The 16,794-nt window shown below is 51.8% G+C and overlaps 1 protein-coding gene across 1 annotated transcript in view; it reads left to right on the forward strand.

Moving 5' to 3' along the window:
- The window catches only part of ZBTB40 (zinc finger and BTB domain containing 40), a 29,681-nt gene extending 20,188 nt beyond the window's left edge, over nucleotides 1-9,493 (forward strand). Inside the window, 9 exon segments of the mRNA XM_072354594.1 lie at nucleotides 1,017-1,418; nucleotides 1,909-2,132; nucleotides 3,043-3,202; nucleotides 3,205-3,242; nucleotides 3,807-3,969; nucleotides 4,277-4,363; nucleotides 4,662-4,837; nucleotides 5,524-6,735; nucleotides 7,588-9,493. Of these exon segments, the coding sequence (XP_072210695.1) occupies nucleotides 1,017-1,418; nucleotides 1,909-2,132; nucleotides 3,043-3,202; nucleotides 3,205-3,242; nucleotides 3,807-3,969; nucleotides 4,277-4,363; nucleotides 4,662-4,837; nucleotides 5,524-5,706 (1,433 nt within the window). The 3' untranslated portion in view covers nucleotides 5,707-6,735; nucleotides 7,588-9,493.
- The last annotated feature ends 7,301 nt before the right edge of the window (nucleotides 9,494-16,794 follow it).

Raw genomic sequence — 16,794 nt, forward strand, 5'->3', positions numbered from 1 at the left:
GACAGAGGAGGACAAACTGCACAACAGTCTTACAGTCTGTTTTATTCCCTTGACATATTCAGGGGCTGATGGGTCACCACTTGACATCTTAACATTTCTGAGTCGGTTTCCATTGGAATATGTCAGCTGGTTTCTGGTTGGTTGGAAGTTTGGGCTTGTGTGCAGGAAGAAAACTTTGCTGAGCTCTTCCCATAATGAGGAGGGCAGAAATGAAGTTTTGCAAATATGGGCTGAATTTCCTGTGCGTTGGCAAAATAACTCTGCAGTGGTTTCCATGACCACAGAATCGCATGGTTCTCATTATAACAAAGGAGCCAAATATATCTGTTTTGTATTTTGATTTCTTCCATATGTATATTCCATGTGGGTCTTTTCTGTAGATTGAGAACCTTGTGCTTTTTGAGATGATGGCATTACAGGGACTCAGAAAAACATTAGATTTTGAAAGAAATGAATGTAACGAGTGATTTAAAATACCCCAGGGCCCTAACCAGAAGACTTGAAAGGGTTGTCACAAGACTGTGTGTTTTCTTTAAGTCTGTGTTTGGAAAGTATTCCTGATAATTTCGTGTGATTTTAGTGGCTAGATATCCACTGTCAATGGCTGACCTGTGGCACAACGTCGTACCCGAGGCTCAGATCTACAACCATTTCAGCATGAGCCCAACATCACGTCTGAGCTGGTGGCAGACTCTTAGAAACAACGGCTATTTCTCTTCTTGCCAGGGGAAGAATGAGCTCCTTGCAAAATCTGCCTGTTGCTCTGACATCTAATTGAACCCCTGGTACATGTGGGTGGACCACTCCATACCTCATACCATGATTTACCATGACCACTTTTGGGCAGGGCTGTGTGACACTGCTGTGTTGGTCAGCATGTCCACTGAGCATCTCTTGCATGCACATTCTTGCCACATGGGGGTGACTTGTTATTTAGGAGCATTCAGGAGATGGAAGGCCAGGGATTTGGTACTCAGGCCTGGTCACCTCTCAAGCAGGAGTTGCTTTTTATACAGGGTTCTTGCCTGAGGGAAACGGAGAGAAACCTGGAATCAGGAAGTGGAAGGTGAACAGTGAATCCCAAATGGAAGCTCTGGACAAAGAAGAGGACAAGGCAGGAAGTGCTGCAATCAAGGAACTGAAGGAACTGCAAAAGAAAGCATCTTCCAAGAAGAGTTTCATCTGCAAAGCCTGTGAGAAGAGCTTCCTCTTCTACTGATGCCCAAAGGTGCATATGAAACGTTGTCGGGTGGCCAGAGGAAAGCAGATTCAACATAAGAAATGCACTGAAGTCAAATTGACACAGAATCAGCTGCATCAGCTGGTGGTCTATGGGGTGGTGGTGATGGCCAAGAAGAAGAAGTGACGTCTTCCTGTGATATGTGACATCTGTGGCCAAGAGTCTGCTCATGCTTCAGGTGGGGTTGGTGACTGCAGGGGAGAAAGGGGTGTTTATTCTAGGGCCCTGTGCACACACTGGGGAAACCTGGACGACATAATAAAATGATAATCTGTAATCTTCTCCTCCCTGCAGCTCTGTGAGTGCCACATGTGGGAAATGCAGCTCAGCTTGTTTCTCCTGCCCCACTGAGCACAACTGCTTTCTGATTAGTTCTTCCTTAATTGGTTTTCCACATGGCTCATCAAGGAAAAGTGGGGCTACTGGTAAATCTAAAAGCCTCCAAAAATAATTGAGCTGTTCCAGTTCTGTGGCTGGCTTAGCAGGGCCAGCGAGAGGTGTGGAAGCTCCCTGCCCTCCCCGTGGCAAGCTCTCAGTGCTCTATGTCTGTTGGGATGGGGACCTCTGTGCTGAGTGAAACAAGCAGGAGTTGCTTCTGGCAGGGCTGTGGTTCTGGCACTGAGTTGCTGTACAGTAACACTGCACTGATGTCCTCCTCTTGTCACCAGGAATGCAGTACCACCAGCTGACCGAGCGTTTTGATGAGAAGCCCTTCTCCTGTGAGAAGTGAGGGGCTAAGTTCACAGCCAGCTGCACACTGAAGAACAACCTGCTGCTGCAGACTGGGGACCGGCCCTTCGTGTGCAAGCACTGCCTGATGAATGTCATGCAGGCATCAGCCCTCGCCTACCACACCAAGAAAAAGAACTCTGAGGGTGAGTGTTCCCCACAGGTGCTCATCCCCAGTTGGGGTGGGATGCTTGGCTTGCCCCATCTGCTTCTTCCTGCCCTGCTTCTTCATCTGCCTCCTTGCTGCTGGTCTCTGCATGTTTTGGGAGAGCCCAGACAGCAGGCTGCTCTCGGATATTCACCTGCATGGTTTCAACTGCTGACCGTTCTCAATCCCAGCACTTTCACTGCTCTGTTCTATCTTCTCCATGTTAGAAGCTTGCCTTCTGTTAAAGGGATCTTCTTCTTTCTCTGCCTGTCTTGTTTTTCTGCTGGATAACTCTGCTCTGTCCCTTCACATCAGAATTCCTGCAATGTGGCTGCCTCCCTCTGGACCACCTGCCTTCTCCCATCCCTCCTGTCTGAACTTCCTATAATGTTTCCTACACTCAGCCCCTTCCACAAGCAGGGCTTAGCCATGCCATTTTCAGCTCATGACTGCAGAGGATGTGTCACTGTGTTTGTAATTAATATGCTCAAGCATTACAATGTTGCGTGAGTGTCAGGCAGTTGGGCAATTAGTTTTGAATGTGAGACACGCCAGTGTATAATACCTCCAGACACTCGAGGTCTCTGCTAATTGAATACTCCTTGTGCAGGCGTGATTTTCTCTAGGACCTTTTCAACTTAGTGTTGAATCGATCTGACTGCCCCAGGAAAGCCTGTGTCCTCCCAAGAAAAGCAGGAATCTTCAGCAGTAGGGTGCTGTAAATAGGGTTATCCTAAAGAAAACATCAGAAGTGGCTTCCATCAGGCTGTGAGCTGCTGGGAATTCAACATGGGAAGCTTTGGGTGTGTGCAAAGGCAAAACTTAAGTGTTATTTTTCCCTTCTCTTTCCCCATTCTATGAACTCTCAATTCATTTCTTTTTTCCTTACATTCTTTATCTCCTGCATTTTTTATGGCATCCCTAGGCACCAGTCATAGAAGATCCCTACGACTGCAGGAAGTGCCAGATGAGCTTTGCCACCCTGCAGGAACACTGCAGGCACATCCATGAAGCCCACTCCCAAGAGTACCACCCCTGTCCCAGCTGCTTCAAAGTCTTCAGTGCCCCATCCCTCCTGGAGCACCACAGCCCTTCAGCTGTGACATTTGCAACAAAGCTTACCAGGTGAGCTGGGGCAGCAATTTAGTCTGTAGTGCTGTTGCCTGTTACTGCAGGAGGACGTCTTTCCTGGCCGTGTGCACTGGGTGTCATCAGCAGAGGAGAAAAATCGCACATAGGAGACAGAAACTATAGGGAAAGGGCAGGTCTGTGGAGACAGATGGGCCGTGATTGCAGAGGACTGTGTACTTGCCTGTCCAGACCCTCAGGAATCTGTTTCACCTACATTCCTAGCTACCAAGAACTATAGGAATAAAAATACTCATATGGCGAATGGCATGTTTCAGTGGGAGTGTGTGTGGGAGCACATTCCTACAAGGCATTTGAAAGGAGACCTGCAGTGAGTGAAATGGGGACGAGGGATTCTGCAGTGTTCAGCTCTTCAGGTGGTAATGGAGAAGTGTGGTGTTGGCCATTGTCCTATGGGAAGGTGTGTGGATCTGGCTGATGTTTTGTATCTGCTGAGCGCAGCCCTGCTCTTACTATTTCTTTCCTCACACAGCTTCTGCTGTCATAATACTTGTGGAGCACCTTTGGGTTGTAACCACAGTTTGGTCCTTATCATTGCAGCAGTTGTCAGGGTTATGGTATCACAACCGGACCCATCACCCTGATGGTTTTGCAGCTCAGAATCACCGCTCCTCCAAGTTCCTCTCCTTGCAGTGCAGCTCCTGTGACAAAACCTTCTCCAGCACTGCTGCTCACTGAAAGCACGTCAAAGCAGAGCACTCAGGTAACAACCCATTTCTTAGCCAGCAACAGCATGTGCTGACTGCTGGCAGAGATGTAGCACTAACTCTTACATGACAAGTTTGTGCATTCTGTTTACTTGCAAATCACAGTAAATTCTTTGTATCCCATAGCAGGGGGTAAGTCTCATCTCAGCAGCTTGCAGCTCAGTTGCTTGTGGCTGCTTCTTCCCCTGCCCTGTCTCCAAAGGTGCTCCCTGTGTCTGTATGCAGATGTGGTGTTGCTGAAATGTTAAAGGTCTTGTAGAAGACCTTTGGTGCACACTTTTCTCTTCATGATCTTGTTTGCAGATGTGATGTTCTATGACTGTGAGATGTGCAAGGAGCAGTTTCCCACACTGGCTCTCCTGCAGGTCCACGTGAAGTGTTGGCACTCAGGTGTGTTACCTCTGCTGTTGCTCACATTACTTGTGGCTCAGTGGCGTCCTATGGTACTGTACTGTATAGAAGTGAGAGCTAAGTACCAGTTAAGAGACATCAGCATGGGGGAAACAAGGAACTGAACCCATGCAGTGAGTCCCCAGTGGGTTTCATCCCTGTACATCTTGATCATTTGCAGCTCCCCATGTCCTTGGGCTGGCCCTGGCCATTGCACCTTAGGCTCAGAACGGCACATCTTCCCCAGGGTCACAGCCATTTCACTGCTTGTACTGCTCAGCCTCCTTCCACTTCCCAGGGGCCCTGCAGCACCAGGTCACCACCGAGCACTTCAAGCAGGCAGAGAGCACCTTCAGCTGTGGGCTCTGCAGGGAGCTCTTCACCTCCTATGGTGAGCTGGAGGGGCACTGCAATGCTGAGCATCCCAAGGTGGTCTTCACAGAGGCCCAAGCCACCACAGCCCAGATTGTACAGGTAGAGACTGCTCTGTCTTGCAGCCCTCCCCTTTCAACCCTCTTGTTTCTTTCCCAAATACACTTTGTTGTAGCTGTCACCTCTTCCTGCACTATTGATTAGAGGCATCCAGGACATAAGCCCTTAAGCCCAGAGTGCTCTCGGGTTGAAGAGCTCTGTGCTAGTGCAAGGCTGGCTTGCAAGAGGGCTTAAGGAAGATGTTGCAACACTTGCAGTCTGAATCGGGTAGGGCAAACACCTCAGCCCACCTGGATTCCTACCACCATCATTCATTCCTTCCCCTCCATGCTTTCTTTCTTGCAGACTGTAACTCCCAGTAACAAACCTAATATTTCAGCCATCAGTGGGGATTAGCTCATTGCATGAAGGAGCCCAGTGTGTGGGATTCCCTGTGCTGCCATTCCTCTAGTGTGTAATCATAGTATCTTTATTGTCTATGACTGCTTATGGAGCTAAATTATAGCAATTTTATGGAGGTAAATATTTAAATGGTTCTTCTATTTTCTCTTTTTGCATCACTGATATTTGGAGCTTGGAGTTTACCATTAGCCTCAAGCCTATTGTAATTGCAGTCCTCTAGTGTGAAGCTGAATGTTACTACAGGAGCTGGGCTGGGAAAGATGTGCATAGCAAAGCGACCACAAGGAAAGCAGTGCAGTGTCTGACTCAGTTCATCTTGCACACAGGTGATTCAGACGTCAGAGCAAGGAGCAGCAGAACACATCATCTCTTTTGATGAGGCCCAGCTCCCAAGTCTTGTGACGTTGCCTGAATCCCAAGTGAGCCAAACTGGCTCAGAGCTGGTGATGGTGTCTATGGAGGATTTGTTTGATGACAAAGTTGCTCTGATTTGTGAAGAAACCCAGTGATAGTGAGGAGTGGGTTGCTGGTGTGTGGCACCAGGTGTACACTAGACTGGATCCAGAGCCTCACTTAGACATGCTGCCCTTTGGGAAAGCAACCCCATGTATGTATATTTACATATATATATGACCCTGACAAAAGAAATGGTGCACAGCAAGGACTGGATAGGTTTGTAGACATTCATGAGGCAATAGCAAAGCTGTTTCTGTCTGAGAGCAGCACGCAGGATATTGCTTTGTAGAGTGCATTCAGCTACCTGCTGTAAAGCTTTGGTGCTGCGGAGGATGCAGCGCATTCATTGCAGCATGTTGGCCCCTTTAAGACTAAAATTTCATCAAGTCTTTTCTCTCTCTTTTTTTTTTTTTCTTTTTAATCTGCAGTTTCCTAAAATATAATCTGATAATTAATGGTTTGCTGAATCCATTATGAAGTGCAATTAGATAGATGCAGGGTTCCTGCGGCTCGGAAGGGACCGGTAGCATTTATCTTCCTTTCCCTAATGCCAAAAGGTTGAACTCTGCTGCTGCAATATTTACATACGGAGTGGTGATCCCTGCCACAGCCCTGCGGTGAGCAGCGCCTGCTTCATCACACAGCCCAGGAGGTGAACAGCTTGGAGTTTTCCAGGAGGTTTTTGTGACAGCGTGGTAGTTGGTCATTCCTTTTCCAGCTCGAAGAGTGGAAGCGAACAGCAAGGAGTGTGCTTTGTCCCCAGTGACAGTGGAAAGGAGGAAGTGTCACTCCCACTGAAATCAGGAATGACCAGGAGATGGTGCTCAAGGTCTTGAGTAGTGCCAGCGGACAGGTGTCTGCTCTGCCGAGAGCCAGCCGTGCTGCACTGTGCTCCATCAGCTCCTGCCAGGCCCTGCGGTTCGCTGCGTAAAGAAGAGCCTGGAGCTGGAGGGGCTAAAACACAGATGCTGCTGGGGTGAAGCAGTGAGGCTGGCACCCTGCACTTAGGTCGGGCTGGAGCGTGAGATCACCCTGGAAAGCACCGTCCAATGGTTCTTCAACCACACCAATTAATAAAGGAGGTGGGTTTGTTCATCCACATGCATTAATTGGTGGCACTTAGGGTTGGGCTGGCACCTGCTTTCTGCTCTGCTTTCCCAACCCGGTGCCCACCCCCCGAGCACTGTGGAACATTGGGAAGCAGACAGCGTGCTATATTATGGCACAGCCCCCGCGGGGTCATCGTGTGCAAATCCTCTGTTCTGGGATTAGCTTGTTTATATATGGTTTTTAACACCTAGCCCATCTGTGACATGACACCACTGCCCTGCCCAGGAACAAGGGGTGTTGGTGGCAGGAGCACCAAATATCTGTTGCAGAGAGCAGGGCACATCCCTGAGAGATGGGCTCGGTAACCTTTTGTAATAAAGGGGTTGGCTGGCTAATGGAGAGGGCTCGGTCACCTCTCCAGCAGCATTTAATGCCTCTAATCTGCCTGCAGTCTGCTGCCTTGTTGCTGAGAGTCCCAGTGTTTCCTTGTGCCCCACGTTAAAGCAGTAATTGCTTCTCTTGTATCTCCAGCCAGGCTGTAGCACACAGCTTCCACTTTGCCTCCCGTGCTCCATTTGTGATTCCTCCAAGCAGGAAATGTTTCCTGCTTTCTAATTATACTCAGACAAACCTGGCGAGCTGAGCTAGCGCTTACAAGGTGTGTAAGCACGGTGCACCACCACTGGGTCACTGTACTGAAGGAGAACAGGGCTGGGTAGCACCCGTGGGTCACACAGTATTAGTCACAAAGCCTGCTCTGGGGTTCGGTGTGCTTCCCAGAGCCTCTTGTAAATGAGAGCGGGCGACTGGAATGTCCTGGTGCACATCTTTCTTATGAGCATGAAGTAGATGCCAATAAATGTGTGATTTTTCTTGTTCTTCAGGTAGGTGGGAGCTTCACCCCTCAGCTTGTTGTGAGAGATGGAGGCATCCTCCAAGATACAGAGCTCTCCTCCTGGCTGCAGTCAGGTGAGCAGAGCCGTGCTGCGGGATTCCAGCTGCCTGCAGAGATAATCCCTGCCCCTCTGGCAGTGCCCAACCTGCTGTCAGGCATGACCATGCCTCTCCCTGACATGCAAATCTGCCTATCTTTTTTTGCCCACGGAAGCCGTGGCCATATGCCACCACTCCACAGCATTGCTCTCCTTGGCGCATTCACCTGCTGCATGTCAAACCCGACGTCGTTTGCTCTCTAAGCATCCCCTGGCTGCTGTTATTCAGTCCGGTGGCATGGCTTTTTCCAGCCTGCTTACAGATCACAGTGGATTTGGCCATACACAGGAGCAGGTCAGGGGATCCCTGCAGCACACACGAGCTTCCATTTATCAACACGTTGTTTCCCTTGCAGCGAGGTGGGTTTGTGTTAGCAGTGAGATCCCTCTGCAGCTCTTCTCTCCCCAGCTAACCCAGATAATCCTCTGCTGTCTGCCACAGCTCTGTGGGCCTGTTTTAACACACACAGTGCTGCTGTCTTTGCGCACAGACAGGGTAGGTTGTGAGGTTCTGCACTCCCCCTGAGCATGGGATGCTGTCAGGGTTTTTATTGGAAGCCCAAGCAAACAAACCTGGAAGGAACAACACTTGGGTGCTGGGTTGGGGCTTTGTGTGGTTTGCATCCTCCTTCAGCTCTGGAAGAGAAGGAGAGGGTGTTACCACTGCTGTATCCTTGGGGACCCTCCTGTGGTTACTCAGGCTGGGGCATGTAGTGTAATTAGAGCCCAGCTACATACACCTGGCTTCTCCCTGAGCATCCTTCAGGAAAATTGATGAGGAATAGGATTTGCCTTGCTGGTCCAGCGTGCTCCAGGTCTTCTCTTTGGTCCCATGCTCCAGAGATGATCATCCTTTGCTGCTCATGCAAACATTTCTTGCAACAAACAGTCCCTCCTGGTTGCCCTCCAGCCACGGGTTCTGTCCAGTCTCAAGCTTCCCTCTCCCACAGACAGAGGCAGTTGAGATTTGTGAGCATTAGCTTCATTATTCAGCAATTAAAACGTTCCGGCCTCGTCGCGACGCGGGAGTGCATTAATGATTTATAGTGGCGTGCTTTGATTCGACGGTGCTGGAACCAACTTTGAGAGTGATGAATTCCGCTGAATTCCCAATTGCAGATCGCAAAATATTGTCCCTTGTTGGTCTGAGCCCATCCCAGCCCTCCTGTAGCCTTCATGGCCCTGTGTTTCCATGGCACAGTCAGCCAATGCGGTGGGATGGGTTGGGGTTGGAATGAGTGATCTCAAAGATCTGTTCCAACCTTAATAGTTCTGTGGTTTCATGATGTGGGCAGTGGGCATGTTGGAATGGGTTGGCAATATCCCCATTCACACCATTCTTCCATTTTTTTCCCCCCAAATCCCCAGTACTCCCAAGCCCCCACCCCATTTTCCTTATTCTCTCCCTTTTCCCCTTTGCCAGAGTTGTGCCCACCCCGTGTCTGGGTGGGTTTGGATATCCCCAAGGAGGAGAAGGTGGGAGATGTGGGGGTATGAGGACATGGGTGATTATGGGGCAATGTGGGAAGCAGTTTAGGGTAAAAGGTGGGGAATGTGGGGTGCTGTTGGAGTGTCTTTATTGATTTATTACTGGGAGGAGATTGGAGATCCCTGTAGCCCAAATGTGGGGTACTGATGCATAACCTTACATAATCTGATATGACCCCATAACCTTGTACCACCCCATGTGACCCATAATCCCACTGCTGCCCCCTGGACACCATGTGACCCCATAACTGTGTGACCTCTGATCCCATGTCACCTCTGGCCATGTCATGTAACCCCGTAGTTCCATATGACCCTATAACTGTGACCCACAACCCCATCTGACCCCATAAACCCATGCGACCCATGACCTTATGTAACCCCATAACTCTGTGACCCTGTATGACCCTCGTGATCCATAACCTAACCCCATGTCTTGACCCCACTGTGGCCATATAACTAGTTTTGTTTGGGGTAAAGGTAATTCCTCCTAGGTATGGGTCTGCCCTGTAGCACCCCATAGCTGCCCCATAGAAGCCATGAGGTGGGCACCATGGGGTTTGAGCTGTGGGGCAGGGGGCTATAGGGACAGTTATGAAGCAGTTGCAGGATACATTTGGGGCAAGTATGATTTGGTTATGGGGCTGCTGTGGGGCACTGTGTATTCCCATAGTGGCTGCTGTCAACCCATAGGCATCTGGGGCATGAAATTCTGGCTTATGGGGCAGCCATAAGGGCTTATGGGGCAGTTATAGGACACCTGTAGGAGGATATAGCGGTGCTATGGGGAGGCTTTGGAGCAGACCTGCATCTAGGAGAGGCTGATGCTCCCCCCACCTGCAGCTGGTGGTGAAACTGCTGCTGACCACAGGCAGTTATGGGGCTGTTATAGGGTTGTTACAGCAGTGCTGTAGGGTGGCTCTGGGGCTGCTATGGAGCAGAGCCACAACTAAGAGGGGCTGAGATTGTGAGACCCCATATCCCACCCTGACCCCCAGTTACCCACACATCCTGTACAACCATGCCACAGTGTGACTGAGGATCTGTGCCTTCCAGTCCCACTGTGGGACTCTATGGGACACCCCAGGACTTCATAGAACCCCCTAGGACTCCTATAACCACCTATAGAGTCCCATAGCACCACATATTCCTCTCCTCTCTCCCCCTCCCCATAGAGCCTCCAGGACCCTTGTAGCTGCCCCTTACCTCCAAAGTATTCACCCCCAGGATCCTGATAATCCCTTTCAGGACTCCCATAGACCCCTTTACTTCCCTCCTCCCAGAGCCCCATGTCCCCCATACTCCTCCCTGACCTCCATGTTGCCCCCCAGATCCTGTACAGCTGCACCTTCCAAGCCTACTGTAGGACCCCACATCTCCCCATAGGATCCCACTATCCCCCCTCCAGTACCCCATAGCCATACTGTAGCCATCCCACAACCCTGCAGCAGACCACCTAGAGTCCCCCCCCCCCCCCCCAAGTCCCCCATAGCCCCCATATTCCCCCCCCAGGGCCCCTGTGGCTGCCCCGTAGCCCCTCAAGGACCTCCCTGGGACCCAGTAGCCACCCTAACACCTCACAGAGACCCATAGTCCCTATAGGGCATCCAGCCCACAGCAGGGGGTTGGAGCTGGATGGTTTTTAAGGTCCCTTCCACCCCAAACACGCAGCCCATGGCCCATCTGGTGGAAAGAACACAGCCGCGGTGGGGAAAGGGGAATTTCCCAGGGCTGGGGACAAAAGGGATGGATGAGGACTGCAGACACCCGCATTGTGAGTAGGGCTGAGGCACCGGAGGAAAGTGTATCTTTAAAAAGCGGATTATCTGGTTAAACAGAGGGCAGGGGGCTGGGCCAGGAGATAATGGGGTGTCTGTGACAGCTTTATTAGGAAGTGCCTAACGTCGGAGCGATTTCATGGCGGGGCTCAGAGTGACGAGTGGCTCCGGGAGCGCTCCGGTGACGCTGTCAGATGGGCTTAGGGACAACCGACCCTTCTCTTTGCTGCAGAAGACAAAGGGAACAGCAGGGACCCGCAGCCCACCGCCTGCCTTGAGTCCTTGCAAAGGGTGGGATCTGCTCTCCTTGCCTTTTTTGCAGGTTTTCCTCACGCCGTGCCTTGCATTGCCGTCTTCTTTAAGGATGTAATGCGTGCAGGGCATCTATGGGGCTGTAGGGTGGTTGGGTTGGAAGGGCTGTCAAAGACCATCCCAATCAGCTCTCCTGGGGCTTAGGGTGGGATTGACAGCCGCTCTTGTGCCCCAAGCAGCTCCTGTCACCTGTGCTCCCTGCGAGAAGGGGACAAGCCCTCAGGCAAGTGAATATGTCTCATACTTGGCCCCACTGCTTGGCTTCCCCTGGTGCCCTGACCTCTGTCCTTCACCAGCGCTGGGACTCAGACCTATGACTGTAGGGTCTGAGGTGACGTGCTGCCCTATTCCTGGCCGCGACCCCAAGCTGACAGGCACTGATATCACATTGCCTTTCCAAAATGCACTGAGCCACCAAAAAGGGATCCGAAGCCTCACGTGTAGGTGTGCGGGGTCAGCACGGAGCTTCCCATACACAGATTTCGATGCGTGAGCCCCAAATGGGCTGTTTTCCCCCCGCCCACCCCACAGCCCTTCCCTTCCTGCGCCCTCTCTTTCAACTTTTCCCCTCTCTCCTTCCCCCCCTCTGTAACAAATCGCCGTAAAGAGGGACGAGGAGAGGCTCCAATGACAGATGGAGCTGCTGCTGTCATCTCTCTTAACTGTCACCGAGAAAATCACACGGCGGCCACTGAAATTCAAATTAGAGTTTCGCTGAAGCTGCTAAAACTCATCAAAAGATATCTTTGAAGTCCACTGGCAGGCCGGTCATTTCTTTTAAATTAGTCCCTGTTGAAAATGAAATTGTAGGGAGTTGGGTGTATTAGCATACGGGAGTGCGAGAGAAGGCACAATGCCGCCTTTCCGGGGAGCAGAGGCAGTTTGCTCCTGCACAAAGACGGCGCTCTGATTGCATTAGGATCAATGAAAGGGTCATTTCAAAGCTCCCCATTAATGGGGCTGGGTTGATGCTCGGGGGGAAGGCAGAGCTGTCCCCGTGTCCCCATGCCCTCCAAGCCAGCCTCCCGGCTGCGTATCACAAGACCATGTTAACAAGGAGCTGCCTTGTTAGCGGAGCTGGTTTGATGATGGTGAGGGGGGTCCCTCTTAGCTTGGCCAAGGAGCTGGCTGCAATGGGGTGGTGGCCAGTGGCCCCGGGAAGGGTTGTAGCAGAGAATCATAGAAACATCATAGAGTTTTGAGATGGTTTGAGTTGGAACGGGCCCTGAAGGCCATCTGGTCCAACTCCCTGCAATGAATAAGGACACCCACAGCTCCATCAGTGCTCAGAGCCACATCCAGTCTGACCTTGGGTGCCTGCAGGGACGGGGCACCAACCAATGGAGGTGAATGAGCATCTCCTATTAGCGAATATTTCCCTGCATGGGCAAAACTGGGTTGATGTCCAGCTCCAGTTCACCCCAGTCCAAGCATCTGCCCAGGAATGTTAGCCCTGAGGATGAGTGCTGTCTTCTTCTCATTCATCTCCCTTCTCCCTTCCCTTTCCCTTTCCTTCCCGATTGCATGATGCCATCCTGCCCTCCCCAAGGGGCTGAGCACAGTGCTTTGCCCCATGGTCTTGGCTGGCTCCTGGTGCTGAGCTGCATCTTCCAGCCTTGGTTGGGTCCAACACACAAATGTTTGGATGAGGTGGGAACACTGAAGCAGAACCTGGGCTTTTCCCTCAGCAGACAGAGAGGTTTGGGCATCGCATCCCTGTGCATCACATGGGGTTGTGATGTGGAGTGGAAGAAGGGAATGGGAATGTGTGTGTCATGTATGGATCCAGCAGACACAGCGGCCAATGGGCAGCACACCCTGGGAGGTGAGGCTGCTCTGTTTAGTCCTGCTTGCTTCTACTGAGAGAAGATCCCATAGGTGAGCTCAGAATGAAGGAGATCCAGCCTCTGTGTGTTGGTGATGAACTGATGCCTCACAGGGACAAATCCTTGGCAGAAATGAAGTGATTGTACCATAAATGCTAATGCACAACTAGAAAGTGAAGATCACTTTAATGGTACCCAGGAAAGGAGTGATGCTCTCTGGGAGGATTGATGGCAGAGCAGCTCGGTTGGTGCTGGGCAGAGGGAGCCATGTGCTCACCTCTCTGCTGGGGCCCGACTTGCTCTCTGCTGTGGGTCTGCTGTGATGGATGGCTTTTCTCCTGGAGCCACACATCTCCTCAGGCTGAGTTCCTGGAGTGAAGTCTGGCAGCACCGCTGGGCTCTGCCCTCCTGCTCAGCACTGCATGAGGGAGGGCTCAGGTGAAAAAGTGCACAGGTCTTATTTTCCCATCGCAGAGATAAATGCACTGCCTGTTAATGGGAGCAAACAGAGTTTGGGAAGGCTGTTGCAGAGCTTGATGTTGAAGGTGAAGGCGAATCATAGGATCGTAGAATCATTGAGGTTGGAAAAGACCACAAAGGTAAGTTCTACCATCAACCATCACCCACTGCACATACCGGGTCACTGCTTTCCTTCCAGAAGCAGCTGTAGCCATCCAGATAGTAGAAATAGCACTCCCTACCCACAGTTGGTTCCACATTGACCAAATCTATCGTGCTCAGCCATCCTTTTGTTCTGCTATAGTATAGGAAGCATTGCTGAGTGCAACCCCAACCCCAACCCCTGCTGTCCCTGCTAGGGATGGAGGCCTTGGTGTCCTTTGGTACAACCAATGTGTGTGTGTGCAGACTGCTAATGCCAGAATCCCTTCCAGTGACTCCATCCCTCAAGCAGTGACGGGGCCAATCGATATGGGGGCTGCTCTTTAGCAGTCCCTGGCAGGGAGCAGCAGCCCTCCTGGTGCTATCTGCCAGGCAGGCAGCTACTTGTCTGCAGGATGGATGAGGGGACAGATTGACAGCGGGTGGCTCTTCCACCTACACATACAGACTGCTGCCATGGTCACGGCAGGGCAGGCTGCAAATGGATGGGGACAAGGCGCAGAGAATGGCTCACACATCATGTGTGTGCAGCTTCGTACTCACGTACAAAGCAGCTTGGGGGTGTGGTGGAGGGCAGCATGCACCCCCCCAGGGCTCTCTGACCCTGAGACCTCCCCAGGGCACAATGGGATACAGCAGGGAGCAGTATGATGCCACCAGCATCCATGCAGTTGTGTGCAACCCCAGCATCATCAGCAGATGGGAACCAGGGTGCAGGCAGCACTGTGGGGCTGGGAGCAGGGGAAGGTTTAACTCAGCATCCTGGATTTAAATCGTCTTAGTCTGGCTTGTTGCAGAACCCAAACCAACAAATGCCTTATGATAAACCAAAGCCACAGCTGCTGCAGCTACCAACCAGGCTTTGCTCCCGGGAACACCACAGCTGCCCCAACTCTTTCTTGGTATCTCCATCAGCCTTTCTGAACTCTGGTTCCCCATGAGAAGTTTTCTGTGGAGGTGCAACTTCTTCAAAGCACTTTGCATGCACGGACCATTTGGATGGGATATAAAGAAGTTTTTTTATAATGGGTGGTGAGGCAATGGCACATGGTTGCTCAGAGAGGTGGTGGATCCCCATCCCTGCAGACACCCAAGGTCGGGCTGGAGGGGCTCTGAGCACCTGATGGAGCTGTGCGTGTCCCTGTGCATTGCAGGGGGGTTGGACTGGATGGCCTTTAGGGTCCTTTCCAACTCAAACCATTCTATGACTGTCCGATTCTCTGCATGCTACCCATGGTGCCCCTGAGCCATGCAGTCCGGCCTCCCATCAGCAGCTCTGTGCTGGCAGCAGCTCCTCCACAGGGCCTGTCACTGTCAGCAGACAACAAAGAGGCTCCGACATGCTGCTGCTCCTGAGCAGGGATGGGCTCTCCCGGGACTGCCTTGGCTGCCTTCCCCGACTTGTCTGGGCTTTGAGAGCGGTTCTATTAGAGTGCTGCCAGCCCAGGAACCCCTTGGCAGACCCTCGGTGCTTTGCTCCAGTGGGACATCTATTCCCAGCAGCAGCACATGGCCCCCTGGGACCCTGCTTCTGGTCCCATGTCACAGACCCCAGGGGTGAGCACAGGGCAGCATGGCTCATGGACATGCAGATCTTCGGACTGGGGAAGAAGAGACACAGAGAATCATGGAATCATAGAGTGGATTGAGGTGAGAGGGAATCTAAAGGCCATCTGGTCCATCCTCCCTGCAACGCACAGGGACACCCACAGCTCCATCAGTGCCCAGAGCCCCTCCAACCTGACCTTGGTTGTCTGCAGGGATGGGGGAGCACCACCTCACTGGGCAACCTGTGCCAGTGCCTCAACCACCCTTACTGCACAAAACTTCTTCCTTACATCCAATCTAAACCTCCCCTCTTTTAGTTGGAAACCATTTCCCCTTGTCCCATCACAACAGACCCCACTGAAGAGTCTGTCCCTGTCATTTTGCTGAGATCTGCAGCAGCAAATCCTTGCCCTCAGCTCCTGAATGCTCACCTGGATCCTTCTCCAGGCTGGGCCTTGGCCATCGCGCATCAGGGAGGACTCTCAGGTCTTCATGGCCTTCCAACCAGGAGCATCACCATGTCTGGACACTGACGGGGTAATTGCAATATTGTCATGACATGAAGGAGATCAAAGGCTGAGTGCAGGGGAGGTGGCAGCAGTGGTAAGAATGACATGCAGTTTGCATTTAGAAAGCACTTAAGAAGCAATTATCCAGTGCTGGGAGCCCTGGCCAGAGAGTGTGGCTCATGTATTTTAATGCCTATTTCAAAGAGATGAAGATTGGTGCCCAGCGGGAGGGCCGGCAGTCGCAGCAGCTGTGTGCAGTTTGCTCAGGGCCAGGCTGCACTGCAGCGGCCTCACGCAGCACTGCAGGTTCACAGTGCCACGTCCCCTGTCCCTGCATCCCCTGCCCCACTGCAGCACGCTGCGCCCTGCATCTCCTGCACTGTGGGCACTGTTGGCGGAAGGCAGACTGGATGATCTTCGAGATCTTTTCCAACCTGGCTCCAAACTTGACAGCAGATCCCTCTGCAGATGGGTTCAGTGCTTGGCATGCACCTGTGCGCTGTGCAGCAGCCTGTGGATTCCTCCTCTCCTGCGATACACCTGACCTCAGCGCATCAGCGCTGCATTGCTGTGCTGCAGGAGACGGCTGTGTGCTCTGCCTGTGGAAAAGCCAAGAGTGGAGGTTCCTTCCTGCCCAACTCGTCCGTGCTCCCCCTGCCCATCAGAGCAGGGAACTGCCTTTGAGGCAAGGTCGTCAGATTTAGGCCAAAGTAGGACAGGCTGCGATGGCTGAAGATAATCCCAGAGCCTCAGGGATATTCATACTGATCCCAAATCACAGTTCTGATTTCAGTTTAAGCTGTTTGTTTTCTCTTGCTGTCCCCATGCACAGCAGCACCCACTGCAGTGTTTTCACGCTGAGCTGAAATCAGCTCTGCTGGAGCTTTAGGGCTTTAGGACATCTGTCACCCCTGGATGTGGGCTGTCCTCAGCTCCTCTCTTCTGCTGCACATAACGTAGTTGCAAAGTCTTTGAGAAAAGTATTTTCTAACCCCACGTGGACGGGGTAAAGGCATTACT

Source organism: Excalfactoria chinensis, chromosome 20 (assembly GCF_039878825.1).
Source record: "Excalfactoria chinensis isolate bCotChi1 chromosome 20, bCotChi1.hap2, whole genome shotgun sequence".
Lineage (NCBI taxonomy): Eukaryota > Metazoa > Chordata > Aves > Galliformes > Phasianidae > Excalfactoria > Excalfactoria chinensis.